This window comes from Boleophthalmus pectinirostris, unplaced genomic scaffold (assembly GCF_026225935.1).
Source record: "Boleophthalmus pectinirostris isolate CB_2022bp ecotype Guang Dong unplaced genomic scaffold, ASM2622593v1 HiC_scaffold_7, whole genome shotgun sequence".
NCBI classification, from domain to species: Eukaryota; Metazoa; Chordata; class Actinopteri; order Gobiiformes; family Gobiidae; genus Boleophthalmus; species Boleophthalmus pectinirostris.
In genome coordinates this window covers 27,738,181-27,762,250 of record NW_026571473.1, presented here as the reverse complement: position 1 = coordinate 27,762,250, position 24,070 = coordinate 27,738,181, and the positions used below count along the sequence as shown (strand labels likewise).

The following is a 24,070-nucleotide window of genomic DNA, read 5'->3' as shown; positions in this document are numbered from 1 at the left end:
ATGCAATGTTTTTTTCTCTAAAAATAAATAAATAATAATAATAATAATAATAATAATTGTGAAAACGTATAATAATTTATTAATAATAAAACTTCTTCAATTACAAAATGAAATGTAATAAAATGTACACCATTTAACATTGATAATATTACACAGTCCCAAACATTATACAATTTATATTGTTTATATTGAAAAACTGCAAATGCAAGTTAATACAACCATATTATAGCTCTAAGACTTCATTCTATTCTTGGTCTTGCACATGAACCTGATACACACACTAGTACTTTATTTATCAAATAAATACCTCTTTGGGTATAAGTAAAACAGAAACTTCTGAAGTCATCAATACAGTCAGTGGTTTTTACTATACAAATGTATAGAGGTCAGTGTCATATGATACATAAGGACACGATTCCTTACATGGAATTAAGCTTTTTAACGTCTTATGAATTATATTTTACTTTCACACCTTTTCATCTCCACCATTGTTTTGAAGTGTAAAAAAGGGGTTATAGACTTTGGTAGTTGCTTCAACTTGATTTTTATAAGCCTTTGAAGCCATAGTATGAACCTTTGGCTAAAACATAGTAAAATAAAAGTATGTTTTTTCATAAAGGGTGTTACTTTTGCATTGAAAGACAGAGAAAAACATCTGAGCGGGCTTGCATCTCCACAAACCTGATTGTTATTTGTCCTAGAGGAGGGCCTCCTCCTGCTTGTTTCCATGGAAATTTTGCTCCTCTGGCTATAATAGTTCACCATATGGAATAAAATATATCTATCTCTATGGAGAAGGTTCCAAAGTAAGCAGGAATATCCATTACAAAAGTTGTTAGACCATTTAAGGCACTTGATGTTTGAAGCAATGTTAGCATACAACCAAACACGTCTTACTTCGTCTTGGCCCGGTTTCAACATTGCATAGTTGAGCTATGTGATATTTTTATGTACCAGTGCTTATTTCTAATAGTAACCTTTGAAGACACTAATAAACATATCAACATGTAGGCCTTTACAGGTTAAGAAAATAATAATTCTATGTGCACCAATATATTCTTGACAGCATAAAATGAATAGTCTACGTATCTTCATATGAAACTGGTTGTAACTTAATGAAGTTGTGCCAATTCCAACATGGCGGCCACCTAAATCATCTGCTAGTAGTGAAACAGTTATACTAGTTTGTTGTCATGTTATTACATCAGTTTGTGCTGTTCAAATCTCAAGATATGACCTGTATGTACAATTCATTTAGCTAGGGTCAACTTTGAGGAGTTGGTCTGGAGAACTGGAGCAGGTCTGCCTTCTGGTCTAGTGTATGCAGAGCTTCAGGGAGCGTGAGACGAAGGGCATTTCAGTTAGCGATGGCTGGTGACAAGTTTCAATCTGCAGTCCACATAGTAGTTGTGCTAATGATAAGCTAATTATAAGATGCTATGATAATGGTCCTGAAAATTAAAACATATTGATTGTTCACTATACATGTATACAATTACTTTAAGTAAGTAGTAGTTTAACGTATTTTTAAATAAACCTTACCTAATTTGATGAGAGGTCTTTTAGCCCAGCTGTTGCCCTAGAAAGAAGAATCACTTTATTAATAATCCATCTAGAAAAAAATTTAATTCAACCAAAAAAATATATATATATATATATAATAATTAATTAAATACAAATAAAATAGATAAAAATATTTAAATAAAAAAATATATATAATAAAAAAATTAATATAATAAATAATAATAATAATGATACAAATAAATTTAAATAAAAACTACAAATAAAAAAATAGAATAAAATAAAATAGAATAGAATAGAATAAAATATGGTGGTGGGTAAATAACTAAAGAACATCTGACACACACATGACACCGAAGGCTGAAAAAGTACCTTGCCCATGGACACAACTGCAGTGGACATTACTAGTAGCAGGGATCAAGTAGCAACCAGCAATCTTGGTAGGCAAATGTCTCTTATTTTGCAGTCCTCGTGCTCCAAAAATATAATAGATTGGCACAATGTGGAATATATAAATATCTATGTAAATGAGATTTGAAATTTTGAATTGAAATGTAAATCATCCCTTGTACATTCAATAGCTTTATAAACGTGCAATGATGACAGATATAAGGTGGTTTTACGATGTGCAAAGGATATTCAGGCTGTGGGAAAGGCTGAAGCAGGTGGTCCCAACTTAACTGTATTAGGGGACGACTTAGTTCCAGATCATATGGACAGTGAGAGCAGAAGTCAAGATCAAATGTTTAACCTTGTGGTCCAAGGACTCTTCCACTGAACCTGTTTTACTCTGCTATTTTTATAGTACAAGGCACTGCCGGTCTGGTCCACTAAAGGGGCTGTTTAGGCTTTGGTCATGCGTCATGGTTTGATTCTCACCACTGGAATTACACACTGTATCACTCATTGGGCTAGTGATATTAAAGGTGCAATGCAAAACTTTTCTGGCTCTTACTTGTCTCCATGGAGATTTGATTGGTTTGCCCATTTGGTTCATTTGGATGTTTTTATTGCTCAGAAATATCTTGAAAAACATGTGTTCTCTGATGCCATACTGTGGAATATTCTGGGCAAAACAGAAACATCTCCATGGAGACAAGCAGGTGGCCAGAAAAGTTACATGATGCTCCTTTAATATCTATTTGTGTGATGAAATTTCTAAGTAAATCAGACTAAAGAGTAAAATATACAAATAATTTTCAATTTCTGTAATAAATTTTGGATTGAATTGTTTAGAAAGCAATGCCCAGTTTCACAATTTTAATTATTATATTATATATATAATATATATATATATATATATATATATATATATATATATATATATATTATATATTTTTTTTTTTTTATAATACTCCATACATTTCTGTCATGTCAATTACTAGTTCATCTTTGCAGTTTTCTCCTTACGATCTGAAAGATATATTGTATTACTATATTTCTATATTTTATTTTTACTTGTACTTAATTACATTTATATAATTACACTTTATTTGACACGAGTCTTTTGCTATTTTTGCAACTTACCGTATTTTCCGCACCATAGGGCGCGCTCATAAGCCTCCAACCCCATCAAAAAACGACTGCACGCCCCACAATCCAGAGCACCCTATACACGAATCCACTCGGGTGTCCCAGCACGACTTCAGTAAACTAAAAAGCCGCATCATCTGCAGCGCACACAAACAGGCACGGAGCAGACAGCGACCGCGCACCAAAAAACACCCACAGCCACACTCATCACTCCACGCCGACGAGGAACGGAACGGAAGAACGAACTGAAAAAGTGAGTGCAATGTGTCACTTCTAGACACAACTGAACAACTGAGTCACTGCGAATACACCAACTATCCAGCGGTCCCAGACAGCACCCTCCCTACACGCCACAACTGAACAAAGCCCAGAGTCGCCATGAACGCCCCAAACAAAGTCTGACCCATCTAACTGTTGTGTTTAGTTTAAAGTCCGGTGCAGTTTAGTTGTGAAAAAAGTTCGAAAATAGACCATTTAATGTCAGTGCGCCTTATAATCCATAGCGCCTAATAGTACGGAAAATACGGTATTTCGAATTTGTCATTACCATTTATATTTTTGCTCATTGTTATTATAATATATTGTAATGTGTGAGCAACTGTGTCCAAATAATTTCACTTGCAGATCAATAAAGTTTGCCTAAGTCTAAGTCTCTTTTTTTCTTTTGTTTTTTAAATTGCGCATTTAAGTAAGAAATGTGAAACCATGTGTGTCCCTTTGTCAAAACATACAGTATTTATAGAGTTGTTTGTAATAGATGTAGTAATAGCAGCTTAAACCCACAAATTAGTTACACACATGTCAAAACCGCAATGTGTGACTTTCGACTAGAAGGAAATGTAAAGTGCTTGCCATGCTTCTTATGAAACCAGACCCCAGCTCAGCAACGTGTTAATGGCACTACACAGCCAGAGAGGAGAGACCGCTAACCCCCCCAAGTCTCCCAGAACAAATGGTCAATGTTGACAATCTTTCACCGACATAAAGCAAATGAATACTGGACATAATTTTAATATTAACACGGCTTTACTCACCGGCTTTCCTTGAAAATGGGTTGATCCCTGTTGTCGTGGACGGCTGTGGCGGGAACATGGCTACTGGAGGAGGAGGTGCACCGACGTCTGGAGTAGAAAACTGATGGAATAAAAAGATGATGATTTTAAAGGTGCGTTGTGTAACTTTTCTGATGGAGGATCCATCAAATGCTTTTCTCCATGGAGATGCTACTGCTTTATCTAGAATGTTTCATAGTACAGTATTGAAACTTTCTATCTTCAGACCAAACCAGATCAAGTTACAGGTCAGATTTGTGGAGAGGCAGCCCCGGTCACCGTCAGAATGTCTGTTTTTCTAGGTATTTTTGAGCTATAATCACCTGTAATTGAATAAATGTAAGATAGAGTTTAATGTCATACTGTGGAACATTTCAGGCAGAGCAATGACAGATCCATTGAAACAAGCAGGTTACAAACCCCCTAGATATTTTGAGATGTGCAGTTAAAAGCTTTTGTAAGGAGATAGTTAAATGTTTATTAGGGTTGTAGGAGCACAGAGCACAGTTCAAACAGGTGCATACTTTGTTCAGTGTCACTTATGCTACTTGGTTCAGGGTGGGGAGTACTTCGAGGGTGGATTGGTAAACTGTCCTTGTCTGATCCAAAAGGGTCTGGAATCGAACCATAGAGCATGAAAAACCTCTGTCATAACTTGGGCCGGTCCAACCACAGCTGCAAATTTGTAGTACGTGTCTCTTAAATGTAGAAGAAAATTGAAAAGTCTGAAAATCTGATTATGCTTGTATCATTCAGAACAAACTATACACAAGTAAGAAACTTGGGCCCAGCTTCTTTTTCAGTATATATTTGCTTTACCACTTTCTACATTTCATATACACATGGAATTACGTAAAGAAAAAAGTAACTTAAAGGGTCAGTTAGGAATTTCGGACATAGGGCCTCATTGTCATGTGAGCCAGAGTGTTGGAGACGTGTGGAGACACTTTAAATATTTCATCCAGTTCTTGTATTTGCAGAGGTCGCTGGTGCTAGGCTAGCGCATGTCAATGGCCATAGTTATCCTGCCACTAAAAACAGTCTTACCCACTCCACAAAACACCTGAAGCAAATCTATTATTACATCAGACTGTCGATGTGAATGTCTGTGTCGATAGAATAATTTTAGAAGTAAAACCAACCTTGCATTTGAAGGATTTATGTCTTAGCAGCAGCAGCGAGTTCCTGATAGAAAGCTTGGCTGTGGCGGACTGATATATGAGAAAATAGTCCCTCAACATGTGACGATTCATGCAATGCAAGGTTAGTTTTATTTCAAACATTATCCTATCGACACAGACATTCACACTGATAGTTTGCCAAAATAACAGATTTGCTTTGGGTGTTTTGTGCAGTGGGTAAGCACCAGCGACCTCTGCAAATACAAGGACTGAATGGAATATTTAAAAAAATGTCTCCACACATCTCCAACACTTTGGCTAACTAGGAAATATCCAAAATTCCGAACTGTCCCTTTAACTAAATATTTTTTTTTTATATTTTATATTCAAATCCTCACAGTATTTCCACCTTGGCTTTATTTTCGACAAGGCTACCATCCTTTAGCCTTCTCTCAATGAGCTTCATGAAGTCTCCTGAAATATTTTTCACTTCACAGGTGTGCCATGTCAGTGTCAAGAAATGCCACAAATGCTAGTGGTCAAAGCCAAAAGTTGCCATTTTTAAGAGTTATTTTGAGTTTAATTTATGTTTGCTACATTCCATATGTGTCCGGTCATAGTTTACAATGTGAAGAATCATGGAAATAAAACATAATTTGTTGGTTTCCATGAATATATGAGTGTGTCCAAATGTTTGACTGTTAGTGTATAACTTCTGTTACATAAAATTTCAGTGCTTTGATGGTGGATTCTGCAGATATCCATGTTTCTCAATCCTCTGTGTTATTTTTTTCTTTTTTCCTCCTGAACCACCACGTTTGTTTATACTGGTTAATCCACCTGCCAATCACGCCATCAAGAATCGAGGAAACAGGACACCGTTCCAGACCCACACACCAGTATTAAGTTTTGTCAAAGTGTGTGGTTCTGACTGGTCTGGTAAAAACTGTGCATGTTCAAAGTTTATGGGAAGAACTAAAATCAGAAAGAAATATGAATCTTGTTTTACTGTTTGAGGTGGGCTGGCGGGTTGTGAGGTCTCCGGTTGATTGTCTTTGGGTGTTGACTTAAACCAGCCGCTGAACCATCCTCCTGAAGTGCCAGTCTGTACACTCTGTTTACACATAATTGAAATTATTTATTATGCTGGAAAATGTCATAGAAGTAGGTTTTCCCATTAAAACACACTAAACTTGTTACCTGTTTAGGAGGACTGCTTTGTCCAGAGAGGTCAGGGTTCATGGGCTGGCCTTGCGGTTGCTGTATTTCAGGATATGTGTGATGTGCATGGACCATCCCTGTACTTGTTAACTATAAAAACATATTAAAGAGTCAATATTACACTATGCATTAATGTTGTTAACTCATCACAGACACACGTGGAGTTGTGTTTTGTTTCATTCACACACAAACCTGCATATTTACGATTAGGAGTTTAGGAGTTCTTCTCTCTAACAGAAAACACTCTGTTCCACCTTGTGATGTCATGTGGTAATACAGGAAGTACTCCAGTGTGTTTTTATACTCCATACACCAGGCATGTCCAAACTATGGCTATGGGCCAAATGCGGTCCTCAGATAACTTTTTCTTGGCCCTCAGGCTTCCAGGTGAGTTGGCCCAAATTACCTTGCATCAATTAAAAATGAACTTTTTACTGCAAGTTTACAGCAATCTTGATGAAGCTGATATTTAATATCTAGTGTGTGGTTTTAAGGATCATAGCATGGATAAAGACTGATGGCTCATTCTAACGTGTTAAACATGCACATATTTCAATTATTCACTGTACTGAACACCAGTCTATGGCCCTCGATCAGCCCTCTGCCTCGTCTGTGTTTAGATATGTGGCCCTTGATGAAAGTTTGGACACCCCTGCCATACACCTTCACTAAAATCATATGTATAATTACTGCAATGGAATTACCAAACTCTGTAAGGTATAAGGCAGCTGTTACCTTGAAAAACTAACATTACATGATATCACAAGGTGGAACAGAGCATTTGGAGCTTTGAAGATGTAGACAGACTAATAATAAAGAATTACTCAAACAAAATGAAACAAAACACAGCTACAGATGTGTTTTTGATGAGGAAACATTATAACATGGCTTAAAGCTCATATGAGTCAGCTTTATGTAATATAGAGTTAGAATGAATTATACTTGCTAAACTATCTCTAAATAGCTGAATGAACAAATGGCAGCAAACAGGATTTATAAAAAACATAAAAAATGACAAAATGTTGCAAGGAAATGCTTACTGTGCTTGATCTAGAACGTGTCACAGATTCTGTAATAACAAAGTAGATATTGGAGAAATTCATTTGGGAGGATCAGTCTCTCTTTGCACTTATTGGACATTATGAAAGACTGACCTGGAGGACTGGAGCCAGGAGAATGTAACACTCCAGTATTTGTGTTATAATAAGTGAAGTCTTGACCCACTGCTGCACTTTGACCTGGAGGAGCGTAGGTCATAGGAGGTGGAATTGTGAGCGGATTCTGTGGCCTGGAGATGAAAAGACACATTAAAGCTACAGTAAAAATATTGAAAATCTTAAAAGCCCCATTCTAAGAGGCATTACTATACACTGCAGATTTGTTGTACCATTCTTGAACTCCACTGCAGTCTGCTGGGGCGAACGGTTGGTTTCCATCTAAGACGTCATTCCCAGAGATTTCCTCAGTGTCTCTGTAGTAAAGCAGCTCAGGCTCTGGGCTCTGCACAGGGCTGTAGTCTCCTGTGTTGATACAAACATACTGTGACCAATAGCAGACTTTAGACTTGGTGTGAAGGATGAGGGCGAAGAGTGGGGAGAAACATTCAGTGACCTCCAGGGAATCAGTCACGTCATTTCAGACTGGCACAGACTCTAACATGTGCTGTAGCCTGGATCAGGACCAGACTATTGTACTGTACAGTTGTATTGTTGAGTAGAAAAAAGTAGAATTGTGCCATCATTTTTTGGTCAGTCAACATGAGAAAAAAAAAAAAAAAAAAAAAAAAGAAGTCATGGTAAGGATAATATGGTATTGGGCTGGATGATATGACAGAAATATAAATCATCATCAGTCATTTTTACAAATTTTGATTTTATGTTCAGTTTATATGGAAATTAAATATTTATTTTACTTAACAGAATCAATACAGAGTTTAATCATTGCCATTTAAGATTTTTTTTTATTTCTCCACAATCTAAACTCCAAATCTGCCCATGGACTTTGGCATATCATGAAATGGAAATGAATCTTGATGTATTAAAATTTCAATCAATTGCACAGCCTGAATATGACATAATATACTGTTCCATAAGAAATTGATCATTACACATGGCTGTGAGACTTACCTGTACTTTCTGACGCCTCCTGACTGATTTCACTGAAGCTGTAACTGCCTGACTGGAAACAACAACAAAGAAACCATTAGTGTTCAAGATAACCCTCTTCTATAATAATACGCATACAGATCTTGACTGAAATAGGCTCCCCTTGTTTACCTGTAAGCGCTGATGCCTTAAGCGCAGTTGTGTCATCCATCCTGGCTCCTGGTCGGCTCCACTCAGTCCCACTTCACTCACCTCCGAATGTCTGAGCCTGTCTGACACCTAAAAAACAAAGCACCTCAACATTCAGAAATATGCCTACATGATCACTCACAAAACAAAGGGCAAATGCTTACATTTTAGAACATGTTTGATCATTTGAAAAAAAAAAAAAAAATTATTCAACAGACATTTTTTTTTTTTTTTGCAATTGTCAGTGAGTCAGTAAAATACACAATTCAACTTAAATCATACAGCAGCTGTTTTTAAGGTGTTCATTGTACCTTCAGAATTAGATCAGTGAGCACAAACATGGGGACGTTCTGCCGGAGGATGGCCTGTCCCACTACCTCACAGTAATGAAAGGCCTGAGAGGAAAGGCCACAGTCCAACAACCGAGTCGCATACAGGAACTTATACACCTGAACATGGACCAAAAATTAAGTTATTCCATAATTTTCCTGTGTTACTTTTTATATTTTGGATAGAATTTTTTAGAAGGCATATTTGTACCTGAAAAGATGGTATGGAAAAGTATTTCCCTCCAAGATTTAGGCAGTACTCGTACAGTTCAGTGCACTGGATGGCAGAGTTTGTGGCAAAGTCCTTAAATGACTGCCTACAAAATTAGGCAGATAAGTATTATATAATAAAAACAAAATATGAAAAAATATGAAAAAAAGTTAACTGGCATAAAAATTATTCATATCTGGAGAATGGTCCCACCTGTGACTGCTTCCTAGAAGCACCAGCCTGTCGTCCTTCTGAGTGAAGGCTCCAAAGGGCAGGCCGGCGGTCAGATAGCACACATGAGCTGAGTGTAAGAGTCCTCTGGAGGCTGCAAGGACACAAGGATACTTAATTAATCGTTGCATTTATATAACGCCTTTCAAGATACCCAAAGTACTTTACAGAGCAGTGTTCATTCACTCCACACTTGGTGATGGTAAGATACTATTGTAGCCAAAGCTGCCCTGGGGCAGAGTGACAGAAGCGAGGCTGCCAATCTGTGCCATTGGCCCCTCCGACGACCACCATCACTCACACATACTCTACTTTCTTACTAGGTAATGTGGGTGAAGTGTCTTGCCTAAGAACACAATTGTGGCACCTGGTTTTCCCAGAGGTCTCCCATCCAAGTACTAACCAGGCCCGGCCTTGCTTAGCTTCTGAGATCTGATGAGATCAGGCTCTGACAAGCTGGTATGGCCACACATTAATAATAATAATCTAATCAATAACTATCAGTATAGCCAAAAATGAATTAAGAGTACCATTAGTGGTAGCACTATATAATTTAAGTAGTAAAATCAACTCTCCCAAATAGTTACTTAGGTAAAAGTTGTAAATAGTAAATAGTACATTACATGGATGGCACATAAAAATGAGCAGAGGATATACCCAGAGTGTCTCCCATGGTGGCGATGGCCCTTTGTTTGACAGCAGAATCAGAGGTGTCATTGGAGAGGATCACAGCCAGGTGAGGCCTCCAGTCGCCCCACCGCTCACTGCCACAGCACTGGATCAAACACACGATAGATCAGAGACAATGTTGAGAGACATTTATGTACAATATTTTAGGGTATAAAGAAGTGGACTAAGTGAGTGTGAGGTCTTGATTGTGACACTACAAATTAGTGCCCAAATTTACGATACACAAATGTTCAACCTTATCATAATTTATTAATAAACTCTCTCTATATTTGTATCTCTCATTAGCTCTATCCAAACTTAAAGCAGAGTCATCTTCTCCTAGGTGCTGCCCTAGAAAATCCATACTCATATGTCTGTGTATTTTTTATACAGCCTCGAGCCAGAACCAAACATGATTGTGCAATCAGATTAGATTTTTCAGTTGTGTGTGTGAAACAAATGAGCTCATTTGTCACCGGACATTTATAGATAAGTTTTTTCTCACCTCATTAAGAGAGTTAATGCAGGACACAGAGAAGCGACACACAGTTAATGAGTTCCCTTGTGATATTTTTTCCTCATCAGCAGCAATATTTATTTTGATACAGAAGGACCATGTGTGTAGCCTGATTCATCAGCCGGTTTCACTTCATGGAAACCGTCTGACTTTGCAGTGTTAGAATTCGTTCCCTCGACAGTAGGCGGGTACTTTTTTCATTTAACCAATCGCTACAATTTGGTCGTGATGTATGTAATGCGCTGCTAATGGGACTAACTGGTATATTAAGCTTTTCTCAAATCCTGTAGGAAGAAGGACAATAATGTCTTTCCCCTTGATAAAATTCATCAAACATTCTCTTTATTCTAGCTTCAAATCCTCGATCTCAGGAATGGTTGCCAACACAGAATGTATGGCTCTTTGCTGATTGGCTGGTGCCCGAACTTGCACTTCTGGGGTTTTTGCGAACCATCTATTGTATTTTGATTCCTGACCTAGTTGCTGGAGAGAAATGAAATTGAGCGGAGGCACTAGGTGAAGATTAATCGCTGACCGGACTCACATCTTTATTCTTGAATAATAAGTGTGCATTCTGGGTCCTAGGCAAACTAAGTGCATGATTGGTGTTTCCTTACCGTGGCCACAGCAGGGACCCTCCCGGACAGCAGCTGGAAGAGGGTCTGGAGTGGGTCATTGGCTGTGAGCTGTCCTGTAAACCTGCCAAAAATCACATCACAACAACTGTTTTAACTGCTCAGTGACTGCCAAGATACTCAGTATTGTAACAAATTAAAAAGGAGTTGTTGTCATCCTTTACATGTCAATCACAATAACTATTCTGTTCTTCCCAGCGAGCAGCCAAAAGGAAACTCATGACAACTGATACATGAACCTTAGGGTGGTCCAGAAAAATATGTAAAAAAATAAAAGTTTTAAATTTCTCGATTTGAACCCAGCAAACATTGACCATAAATACAAAAGCAACAGGGTTAAAATTTCAGTGAAATCCAACATGATTTAGAGGTTGCACAAGCCTTTTTAAGTTTCAAGAATTCTCTCTCAAATAACAAAAGTGTGTCTGTTTGTCACACTGCTTTGTGTCTGATGAGCTGGCAGGATTACATACTCTACATTTTGCCACTTTTCATTAAATAATCCATTATATTCTTTCAATAAGCAATAATCTCTGCAACAGTCATACCAATTTAGCAGAGACAGAATAGTTGTCATATGAGATCAACACTCACAATCAGTTTACAGTCATGTATACTGTATAGCATGACTGCTGAAGACAAACTTTAGAAAAAGGCTATGAGGAAAGATTTGTCATCTTAACATTGCTGATAGTGTTGGTAAGTAAATTTCTGTTTTCTATATACAAAACCTATGCAATAGTTTGTCAAATTTAATATGAACAGTGCTAATATTAATTAAACACTGATTTTTTTTAAAGTTTGTACTAAATTTAGTGGATTATTTTGCTGCTGTAGTAGCCTCTTTGGATGACTGGAATATTTCCAGATATGTCAAAGGTCTCTGCTTTGGCACAACAGCAAGCAACACAGGCCGTTTCAATGGTGCTTGCATCCTCATCGAAAGGGCTATTGGACGAAATCTTCTACACTTTGCATGCCGCCACCATATCTTGGAAATTGTCCTGGACAAAGTTTTTCATGCACTGCATATAACAACCTCTTCTGGACCAGATATTGCCATATTTAAACATTTTAAAGAGAAGTGGTCTTCACTTGACACTGCCTCATTCTCTACAGCTGCTGAAATGCCAGATGTAACCCCTTTCAAAGATGAGATATTGCTGTTTGCAAAGGAACATCTTGAAAAAAAACAGCAAAGAGATGACTACAAAGAATTCTTAGAGCTTGCTGTTATCTTTCTTGGTGGATCTCCAGCAAGAGGAGTGCATATTCAGGCCCCTGGTACAGTACATAGAGCACGCTGGATGGCAAAAGTTCTTTACTGTTACAAAATCTGGCTGTTCAGGAAACAATTTAAACTAAGAGTATGTGAAGAACGTGGGGTCTTCCACTTCCTGTTGTTTGTGACCCAAGTTTACATCCGTGCTTGGTTTACAGCACCCATGGCCGCTGAAGCACCATCAAATGACTTGCAATTCATGCAGGCTCTATATACATACAGTAATCAAATTGTTAAAGGTTGTATAGAGGATTTTCCAAGGAACGAGAAATCCAGCGACTGTTTGTCCTTTTTCAAATGTTGCACATGCGTGAAACCACCCCCCCTCCCCTACAGCTCCCTACGTAGAAACGCCTCCTCCCGCCTCCTCTTTACGCCAGAAACAGGTTTGTTTACAGCCGGTGCGCTGCACATGACTTGTAAACAACTAACTACAGTGTTGGTTAGGCAAGGCGGAGAAGTGAGGAGCGGGGGAGTGGGTGTGCGGACATTTCGTTCGCGGACGAGAAGTGAGGAGCAGGGAGAAGAGCGGAGCAGGGAGAGAGGAGAGGAGAGAGGAGAGGGGAGCGGTGCGCGGAGATTCCGTGCCCGGAGAAGTGAGGAGCAGGGGGAAGAGCGGAACGGGCAGCGGGGACAGGAGCAGGAAAGGGGTGCAGAAAAGGTTGCGCGGAGATTCCGTGCAAATGAACTAGCTACAACACGCAGCAGCAAGCGGACTCTTTCTTTGCCTTGAAAATTACGTTTTCAGACATAGGATATCGCTTTCGTGTCCTGAAAAACGTTTGACTAGCTCTTGGAAATAAAGTACGTTTTCATAATAAGCAGAAGTGACCTGTCCAGGAGTAATTTGGCGACCAATGCGTCAGTCTTTAGACCCTGCGTCTGCTTCAGTCGCGCCATCGCTGGAATGAATCTTCAAGAATCACCTTAGTTTGGCTTCGCTGCTTTTCCCCTTGTCTTCTTCTTTCAGCGACCTCAAAAAACGGACTTTCTTTTGCGGCTAACTGCTCCTGGATTCTTGTCTGCCATTGCAACAAACTTTGTGCTAACTGCGAGGAAGATATAGGTAAAAAAAAGCCGCTAAGAACTGTTGCGTTGGTGGAGTAAACAGCGTCTGTGCGGCTTGCGTCTGTGGACTGCGTGACAGGCGTACGTAAACCACGTACCAGCGGCGCGCAGGCAAGTCAGTTACGCTAGAAACGTAGGGAGATTGATTGACAGCCTGTCAGCTAACAGATAACGAGGCAGTGTCGTTATCTATTGGCAAATGTTTAGCTGGCCCCACCACGTCCAGAGTTGATGAATTTTTATTCTCTTTTTTTGGTCATCATAATTACAAGGCTACTGCACCTCTATGATGCTATCATTGACAATTTGAAACAAAAAAAAATCCTCCATACAACCTTTAAGGAAGCAGGACTGACTGCATTCAAGCGACACCTTTGGTACTTGAGTGAAGTCATGATGGGGCTTGCTTTCTTTGATCACAATGTCAACACACATCAAAAGGTACAGATAGTTAGGGACATGCAAGAAAGAGAGGGATCACCCCATGTTCCCCACCGTCTTGATGCAAATGGAAGCTATGAATAGAAGACCCTCAGCAATTTTGTGACAAAGAATACAAATGCATTCTTTACTATTCTTGGTCTGCCACAGTCATTTCTGCAAATGCCACCTGAAACATGGAAGGAAAATGAGGAGTTCACTTATGCAGAGAAGGTAGTCCGATCCCTGAAAGTTGTGAACGACACAGCAGAACGGGGAGTGAAGTTGATCCAGGACTTCAATGCTATATTAACCAAATCAGAAGAACAGAAACAATTCCTACTACAGCTGGTTCAAAATCACAGAAAAAGCTACCCTGACTCAAAGAAAGACACAGTTATCAAAGGTCTTGCCACTTCTTCAAGTGAGCAGGCAGTTTGAACTGACTTGGTTATCGGTTTGTCATTTTCATCAAATGATAATTTTTTATATAAGTTTCATTATATTATGTTACAACATGTGCTTTATGCATATATATTATATAAATATATATATTAAACCTATAGCATATAAGGAATAAATACTTTGAAAATTGATATTTCTGCTGATTTATACTATTTGGCTAATAAAGAGAGATAAAAAGGTGATTTTTCTATGGTGTTGTGCAACCTCTAAATGTCATTTAATGTAGCTCAAATTTTTATGTGTTAACTTTAACTGGTAGTAGGCCAAAATGCATGGTTCAAATTAGAAGAAAAAAGAAAAAAGTTTTTTTGGGTCACCCTAATGAACCTGATAGTATTACGTTAACAGGGGTATTTCTAATAGGCCCGAAATAGACGGTTAAACTCAGGGTTCAAAGATCAATACTAAAATGGAACAGTGAGATGAGTGTTACAAACCATTAAGAGCTTAAGACAGGATTATGGCCCATATCATTTACACAGTTGCTGAATAGTTTTAATGGCCTCCTTTGCTCTCACTAAATTATGAATAGCTTATTGGAGATAATATTATTTTATTATATAGATTTATGACTGACTCCTCTTCTTTACTTTTAGATGTTTTTTTTGTTTAAGGTGTGCCATGCTGATTTTAAATTCCATAAACATGATCTGTGTCCCTAGATACGAGGTAAACATGCTCAAAATATAACTTTTACTGGTAATAATTCTAATGCTGATTTATTCATAATTACAAAACATGACATGATGTTCCATTTATTTTTGTTATAATTTGGTGTTTTGGTTCTGAAGCTAATTATCTAATCAGAAATCAGAATGAACCTCACAAGTCTCTCATTTAGTTGATCAGTTTTGATGCTGAAATTCAGTTGGTTTAAATCTAAAATACTCTCTGATCTGAACGGTCTCCACCTAAACCCCAGCATCTGCAGCCAGACATGAATTGTAATCCATGTGTGTTAGCATGCTAGTTGTTGTCAGCATTACTGTGAAAGCAAAACTCAGTTTCTGGCCTCTGAAAATTATGAAAAGCTCACTACGGATTTCCGCTTCCGACGTGATGTAGGTGACACGCTATGAACCTCGTGTGAAACTCTCTTAAACTATTGAAGATAACTTACAAATACATACTGATGTGCCTTTTCGCAAACTGAAGGACGCTATGAGCTACATAAAACAAAAAAACTCAGGCGCTACCTTAACGAGAGCAGCTACTACAGCAAGAGCAGCCGCGGCAGCTAACATGCCGACAACAGATGCAGATCACGGCTCTAACGCTAATGAACAGGAATTTCTCCATGTCAACACTAATGGCTGTACTAGCGAAACACCAAGACACAATGGCCATACTGATACAGGACTCTGTTAAACCTATCCAGGTGTCTGTGGACTCCCTACATGAAAAGGTTGGTGCGTTCCAAACACGCCTCACTCAAATAGAGGTCCTTGTTGGGGAAAACTTTGAAAAGATTACAGCGGCTGAAACAAAGATTCAAACCCCGGAGAAGCAAAATCAGATGCTTCTTGATAGGATAGAGGATCTGGAAAACCGATCACGAAGAGTAAATCTACGTATACTCAACATACCGGAAAAAAGTGAGCACGGTAAATACAACACCGTCTTTATTTCCGAACTGCTAAGAGACGCCGTGGGACCAGAAGTCTTCCCTTCACCACCTCAACTGGAACGAGCACACCGTACGGGATATACCACCGGGAGAGCACCCAGACCCTTCATCGTTTGCTTTCACCGATACCAAGACAAGGAGAAGGTATTGCGCTGGAGCAGGCAGAACCAGATTCAGTACGAGGGACAAAAATTACGACTGTACCCGGACCTGAGTGCGGCTCTATCCAGAAAACGAGCCGAGTTTAAGCCAGTTAAGGCACTGCTCTATGAGAAGGGCGTGCAGTTTCGTCTGCTATATCCTGCACAGCCAAAGATTATACACAACGGAGAGAGCCACATGTTTAACAATCCTGTAAGGATGCCATGGCATTCTACAAGCAGCAAATAGCCACCGAGTGAAAACAGCACTAGGTATGAAACCATAAATGGTAATAGAGACATAGATAAACAAGTCTAAAAAAAGAAAAAGTAAATCCTATAAAAGGGTAAAAGGACAATGTCACGGGGCCAGGGTATACTATGAATACAGACACAGGCCCCTTCCTTAGTTAAACCCCAATAATGGCGGGTAAATGAACTTGGTTATCTTCTATTCTATTAAATATCAGTTTAAAAAAAAAAAAAGTTTCCACTCGAGGTGCAGGAAAATCGAAAGCAAATAAGCGGGAAAGTAAAAAATGCGGGAGAGGTCTTGCCGGGGTGGCAGGAATACATGAGGGAGGTGGGGGGGTTAAGAGGGGTTTATGGGTCATCTGTCTCCAGATTTTGATTCATTTCTTTGTTTATTTTATCTTTGTTATTACTCCTCTACCTTGTTTCAATTATTCAGCTACAATAAAAATGAGTAACTTGATTAGGTCGAAGTATGCACTTATTAAATTATGGGGTTGAAGCTGATTTCATGGAACATCTCAGGTTGTAACCATCCCATTAAACGGAAAAAAATCCTCAATTACTTGAAACAAAATAAATGTGATATTGCACTGCTACAAGAGACACATCTAGATAGAAAAGAATCTGAAAAATTGAAACAAGGTTGGGTAGGTCAGGTATTTTCAAGTGTATACAACACAAGAAGCAGAGGGGTTTCTATCCTGTTACATAAAAATTCTGAACTACAAGTCATGGGGAGTTATGCAGACCTAGAGGGTCGATGGGTAGCTATAGATGTACAGCTTGATAAACAAAAATTAACTATTATGAATATTTACGCACCCAATGTTTTGTCATCTGACTTCTTCAATAACTTATGTAAAACTTTAAAAGATATAGGTAATGAGAACATTATAATAGGAGGAGACTTTAATCAAGTCAGAAATCCCCTATTGGATAAAACAAATAATACTAAAACGGAATCATCTTGCAATGTAATAGACATAATGATAGAAGAACTCAATTTGATTGATATATGGCGACTACTTTACCCTAATGAAAGAGATTATACGTTCTTCTCTCGTCCTCATAAATCATTTTCTAGAATAGATTATATACTAACATCTAAAAACCTGGTTAACCAAATTACAAACGCTTCAATTGGTAATATATCTATATCTGACCATGCACCAGTAGATATAATATTTACAATGCTTGATCAAGAGGCAAAAAATATACACTGGTGCTTTAACAACTCACTATTGCAAGATGAGGATGCATGTAAGTTTATACAATTGGCAATGGATGAATACTGGACATATAACGAGGATCACCCTGACCTCAATATCTCCTGGGAGGCATTCAAAGTGGTTTTAAGGGGAAGACTTATACAATATTGCTCAATCCTTAAAAAGAAAGAACAGGAACAACTAATACATCTTGAGAAACAATTAAAAGAATTGACATTACAATATGCTACAAAGCAAGACCCAAACATCTGGAACAATCTGATATCATTAAAATATAAAATTAACTGTATTATACAAAAAAAAGTAGAACTGGATCTCTTTCGCTCTAAGCAAAAGTATTATGAACAAGGGGAGAGGGCGGGCAAAATACTCGTTAACCGAGTAAAACAACTAGCCTCACAGAATATTATTCCATCAATTTTCAACTCAGAAAATATACTGGTTACAGGGAAAAAGGAAATTAACAATGTTTTTTATGATGTTTTATAAAACTCTCTACACCTCAAAAGGAGAGGTGGAAGAGGATCAATACAATGCTTTTTTCTCCTCTCTCAATATACCCAAGTTATCTGAATCACAAAGAAACTTAATGGAAAAGGAAATAACAATTGAAGAGGTTAAAAAAGCAATACATGGGTTAAGATCAGGACGCTCTCCAGGGGAGGACGGGTACTCGCCAGACTTTTATAAAAGGTTTTGCGATACACTTTCTCCTAGACTATTAGCTGTATTCCATAATGCACTTTTCAAGGACACACTACCACCTACAATGAATAGAAATTTGATTACAGTAATACATAAAAAGGGAAGAGATCCACAGCAGTGCAGTAACTATAGACCTATCTCACTTGGAAATGTAGATGGGAAGATCCTCACAAAAATTCTTTCAAATAGATTGGAGAAAATACTTCCTACTATCATACATCCAGATCAAGTAGGCTTTGTTAAGGGGCGGTCCTCTGCAGACAATTTAAGAAGGCTCCTTCATATTATACATAAATCTAAAAATGACCCTAACCCTGTCATGGCCTTTTCCTTAGATGCGGAAAAGGCCTTTGATAGGGTTGAATGGGGCTACCTAATATACACAATGAAGAAATTTGGATTCGGACCTACATTTCTTACTTGGATTAATTTATTTCACAAAAATATTACTGCCTCTGTTCTTAGCAACGGGATCTCTTCCCCCCACTTTCGTCTCTTCAGAGGCACAAAACAGGGTTGCCCGCTCTCTCCCCTCATGTTTGCTATCGCCTTAGAACCACTAGCTATTGCAATCAGAAATAATCCAAACATTAAAGGGATACATGCTGGCCAAGAGGAACACAAAATATTCCTTTATGCTGATGATCTTCTTTTAGTCTCACCAAATCCCACTGCTACCATCCCTCTCATAATTTCATTGATTAATATTTTTTCTAAAATTTCTGGATACAAAATCAACTGGTCTAAATCAGAGGTAATGCCAATCTCAGCAATTGCAACTCATATGTCCAGTATTCAATGGCCATTTCGATGGGTACCAAATAACATGACATATCTGGGAATTAAACTTACAAAAGATCTTGAGGAAATAATGCAACTTAACCTAGAACCAGTGATCCAGAATATTAAACTCCTCTTAAATAACTGGAATAAATTGTTCATCTCCCCTATAGGGAGAATTAACCTGATTAAAATGATAATCATCCCTAAGATAAATTATTTAATATATATGCTGCCCCTTAATCTTCCAAAACGACTACTGAAAGAATATAACTCAACTATCGAAAAATTTGTATGGAGGGGGAAAAAACCCTTGGTTAATCGCTCTAAATTATACTCTGCTAAAGAACAAGATGGGCTCTCCTTACCCAACATGGAATGGTATCAATACTCTTTCTCACTTGCTCAATTATCTAAATGCAACCTACCTAAGAATGAAGCCCCTGTGTGGGTGAAAATCGAAAGGGAAATTTTAAACCCCTTTCGAACAGATACTTTTGTTTCACAAACAGGTAGACCAAATCCCTACTCATAACCCCATACTAGATTTTACCAAACAAAGTTGGTCTAAAGCACATAGCATTACAAAAAGTAACCATATTCTAACAGCAGATAGTTCTATATGGTTCAATTCTAAAATAACTATAGGAAGGAAACCAATCTATTGGCCACGATGGGCAGAGGTAGGAATTGTCCACCTTGGAGATCTCTACCAAGATGGCTGCATGGTAGAATTTGAGCATTTGAAAGAGCACCACAAACTACCAAATCAAGACTTTTATAAATACCTGCAGCTTAGACATAGTCTCTGTTCTGCTTTGAAATCCACTCCAAATGATATAACGTGCATCCAGAAATTATTAAAAACAGCATGTTTTAAAAAAGGCAGCCCAGCAGCTTTCTATAAGATAATCAGGAGTGCCAATGCTCCTAATCTCCGTGGTCTTAGGGCTGCCTGGGAAAGAGACCTAGGTATTCCTATAGAACAAGAGCAATGGCAAAACATAATATCCAACTGGTTTCTTACATCTCAAGAAATTCAGTCACAACTAATTAATTATAAAATTTTAAATCGATGTTACTGGACTCCAAGCAGAATGGCTAGACTGAACTTAAAAGACAATGATAAATGTTGGCGATGCAATCAAGCTACTGGAACTATGATACATATGTTATATGAATGTGACAAAGTCAAGCTCCTTTGGGAGCAAATAATTGGACTTATTAATGAACTGTTAAATGTCACATGGAACACAAACCCTGGACTCTGTCTACTTGGAATCATACCCACAAAACAACTACGGCACGAACAAACTTTATGGTGTAGAATAGCTCTTATAACAGGATGCCGGATGATAACACAGGAATGGAAATCTACCAATCAATCATCTTTCAGTAAATGGTTAGAATGGATGCTTAAAACTGCAAACTATGAAAGGGTGACTTATAGATTACAGCAACGGCAAGATTTATTTTTCAAGATATGGAAAAAATTCTTTGATTATATGGAAAACCACAGAGGACTATTACTATTAATATTACTATTAATTATATTACTTATTTATTTTTTCTTCTACTTCTGTGGCATCTGATTTGTCTGCACAAAAAATATAATAAAAAAAAGAAAATAAAAAAAAGAAAAGCTCACTACGGAGAATAATTAAGATGTTGAGGAATGATTTTGGATCACTGCAAATAATAGTTCTGTTTTAAACATTTTTAAAACAGATACACAGTGCCACAGTGCCTTTAACTACTAAAAACTACATTTTGTTGTAGTTTAAAGGTCAACTAAATGAACTAGGGAGTGTCAGAATAGACCATGTGCTTAGGTTTGAAAAAATGAGTGCCTTTATAAAGTGACAAATGATTTTAGTGATGCACACAGATGGCCAAAGCCTAAAGGTTAGAGGTGACATTCAAAGTCCTAGTTGGACACATTTTAATTTATTTTAGGACGCGTCGTGAGAACACTTCAGGACTGTTCTCATGTTTCCTTCTATGTGAAACACAAGTCACATTTTTGTAAACCTATCTCATAAAGTTAATAGATCCTTCAGCAGAGACACCTTTTTGCACCTCTAATCTTTTTTCATAATGCAAGAAGAAACCAGAGCTTCAAAACAGCTAAGTCAATACCAGGCATTCAACCTTACACAAGTGAACTAAGAATGCTACTTGTATAACCACAAACTGTAAACATCTAAGTTTAGTCAGAGAGGGAATTTCTACAAAAATGACTGCTCGTAATCACTTGTATAATGGCTTTTAGCAGCTGTCGTGTGTCTCACCTGTTCAGTACAGTGGTGTAGGACCTGTTGTCCATTCTACTGGCCAGAAACAGAGCATGTCCCCACAGACCGCTGCTCATAGCAGACTCCAGCGCTTCCTGGTAAACAAACAAATGAGACATTTCTTATTTGTTTGTTTTTACATAGATGTATATGCATGCAATTTATTAAAACATATCTATATATTTTCCTGAAATATTTTAATTAAATTTCAGTTTTAATTTATTTGGATTAATATCTTTTAGCAATATATTATTTTATTAAAAGGTATTGCATGTAACTTTCAAGTTACCAGCATGATTCTATGGAAACCATAAAACCATAGATTCTGTGTATAAATATACTGCAATACTGTGGAAAACTGTAGTCAGTGTTTTCATTGCAGTAAATACAAACAAATTGAAAAAGAACACTATTTTAGCTCATTAGTCTATTTTTTAGCTTAAAAGTTACATATTGTAGATTTTTTTTTAATGTATACTTGTTTTTGGTAAATCTTACAAAAAAAAAAAATGAATGTGATGTATTAGAAGTGTAACGTTGGGGAAAAGCTTTAATACAAATATAGTGGTTGTGTTATTGACCTTCTTCCTTCCAGCCAGAAGCAGCTGTGTGTAACTCTTCAGGGCTTTCTGTGCGCTCTCTGAGCTGCAGAGTCCAGTCAGCAGGTCATCCTCTCCCTCAGAGGGCGGAGCTTCAGCCACAGAGCCCTCGCTGAAGTCTATGAGAGAGGCAGAGTCTGACTGACCACCACCCACTCCCCGAGAGCTCTGGACCAGCAGCTCTGCTATGTCTGAGCCCACGATTTGCTGGAGATAAGAAGATAAAAATACATGTATTAGTGAACTTGATATGTTCTGAATTTAGATTTCTTATTTACACAATATACTGCAATTTTCAATGCAGAAAAATTTACTTTTTTCAGTAGCACCATATGAAATAGATCAAGATCATTCTAAGTTTTGTCCTGTTAATGTGATTCCTTCAGTATTGATCCTTGTCCAAATGAGTATCTAGATTTGATATTTGTTTTAACACTGATTAGTATCTTGGTATCAACACTTTTGACAACCCTAGTATAGAATTTGTCTGTAATATACTGTATATACCTAGGAAAACGATAATTTAATAATTTAAAAAATGTCTGACCCCATTTTGCCTGCAGAGAAGTATGAGTAAATTCCACAGGAGGGCAGCAGAGCTCTTGTCACGCAGATTGTCATCTCTCAAGCACGCTCCTGCCATCTGGTGGGCAAACTCGATAGCATCCACTTTGTGCAAATCTTCCCTTTGAATAGGTAGTATCAGAACCAAACAATTAAATGAAAGAGTATATCTTTAACTGTAATATCTTTTAAAAATAATTGTAGTTACCTTGTTAAGGGCCCGGGGAACTTTCTTATTTCTTGCTGTTCTTGTGTCTCACTAAGAATGACCTGTGCAATAAAAGAAGACATAATTTGCATTGCCAACTCATGGTTTGGGATTTATAACTTTGGTGAGAGCAGGGAATGTGGTTCTGATGTTCCCTGTATTTGTTCAAGTCTAAATGATATACACTACCAGTCCAAATTTTTCTTCTTTATTTACTTTCTATTACTTTCTATTGTACATTTTTGATACATACAGAAGACATCAAATATATTAAGTATGATATATGGAATGATGTAGTAAAGAACAAAAGTTAAACAATATTATTTAATATTTTTGACAGTAGTAAAGGATAAATGGTAATTACTTTGTGAAGTATGAAGCACTTTGGAAACTTGAGGAAACTTTGCGGATTTGAATATGAATTATTTTCAAAGTGTTTAAAATTCAATATAAAAAAATAACCTTTTAAATATTCAGCACAAATATTTTCAAGCACTCAAATTCAACAGTCAAGATTCAGAGTGTAAAATTCACAGTGAAAGAAATTTGCAGAAAAGATCCAGGGAACGGCAGTAGCTCAGATGGTAGAGCATTCCTTGCCCACAGTGTCGGTGTGTGTGAATGGGTGAGTGGTTCCTTGTTGTAAAGTGCTTTGAGTGCCTTGAAGGTGGAAAAGCACTATAGAAAAATGTGACCAAGGCCTATGCAATCGATCCGCAGTGATCTGATTGAACTTCGTAATAAGCAGAAAATGGTGCAGTGAACTGATTTGATTGGTCAGAATTATCACCATCAGAACCTCCTCTTTTTTATTTCTTAAGTGTAAACCCTGCCCACAGATGAGAACGGCCAAAAGGAAACAGCCTCTGTCCTTCTCCGTCACATGATAGATTGCTTGTGCCTTGGCATCCTGGATTTGTGCTGTCAAATTTTTCACTGCACATTTCGCTCTCTGAATTTTGACTGTTGAATTTGAGGGCTTGAAAATATATGTGCTTCAAAACTTTTTTCAGACAATGGCTCATCCAAGAAGCAAAACATATTTGACCAAAATAAACTTTTGTCCAGCTGACAAATTGAATTTCTTCTTTTGCCATGCA

At 37.7% G+C, this 24,070-nt stretch overlaps 1 protein-coding gene and 1 pseudogene across 1 annotated transcript in view; both read right to left on the bottom strand.

Annotated features, from left to right (window-relative positions):
- Positions 1-132: 132 nt before the first annotated feature.
- sec16b (SEC16 homolog B, endoplasmic reticulum export factor) overlaps positions 133-24,070 on the bottom strand; it is a 30,972-nt gene continuing 7,034 nt past the window's right edge. The window contains exons 12-30 of the mRNA XM_020918967.2: positions 22,971-23,032; positions 22,746-22,884; positions 22,181-22,405; positions 21,597-21,694; positions 11,317-11,398; positions 10,171-10,288; positions 9,496-9,607; positions 9,283-9,388; positions 9,054-9,191; positions 8,725-8,832; positions 8,575-8,626; positions 7,836-7,968; positions 7,603-7,736; positions 7,489-7,517; positions 6,428-6,538; positions 6,237-6,341; positions 4,089-4,188; positions 1,543-1,579; positions 133-1,451 (exon numbers count right to left, since the gene is read on the bottom strand). Coding sequence (XP_020774626.2) covers positions 1,563-1,579; positions 4,089-4,188; positions 6,237-6,341; positions 6,428-6,538; positions 7,489-7,517; positions 7,603-7,736; positions 7,836-7,968; positions 8,575-8,626; positions 8,725-8,832; positions 9,054-9,191; positions 9,283-9,388; positions 9,496-9,607; positions 10,171-10,288; positions 11,317-11,398; positions 21,597-21,694; positions 22,181-22,405; positions 22,746-22,884; positions 22,971-23,032 — 1,869 coding nt within the window. The 3' untranslated portion in view covers positions 133-1,451; positions 1,543-1,562. The remainder of the gene's footprint in view (positions 1,452-1,542; positions 1,580-4,088; positions 4,189-6,236; positions 6,342-6,427; positions 6,539-7,488; positions 7,518-7,602; positions 7,737-7,835; positions 7,969-8,574; positions 8,627-8,724; positions 8,833-9,053; positions 9,192-9,282; positions 9,389-9,495; positions 9,608-10,170; positions 10,289-11,316; positions 11,399-21,596; positions 21,695-22,180; positions 22,406-22,745; positions 22,885-22,970; positions 23,033-24,070) is intronic.
- On the bottom strand, positions 9,869-9,986 carry LOC129412192 (5S ribosomal RNA; annotated as a pseudogene).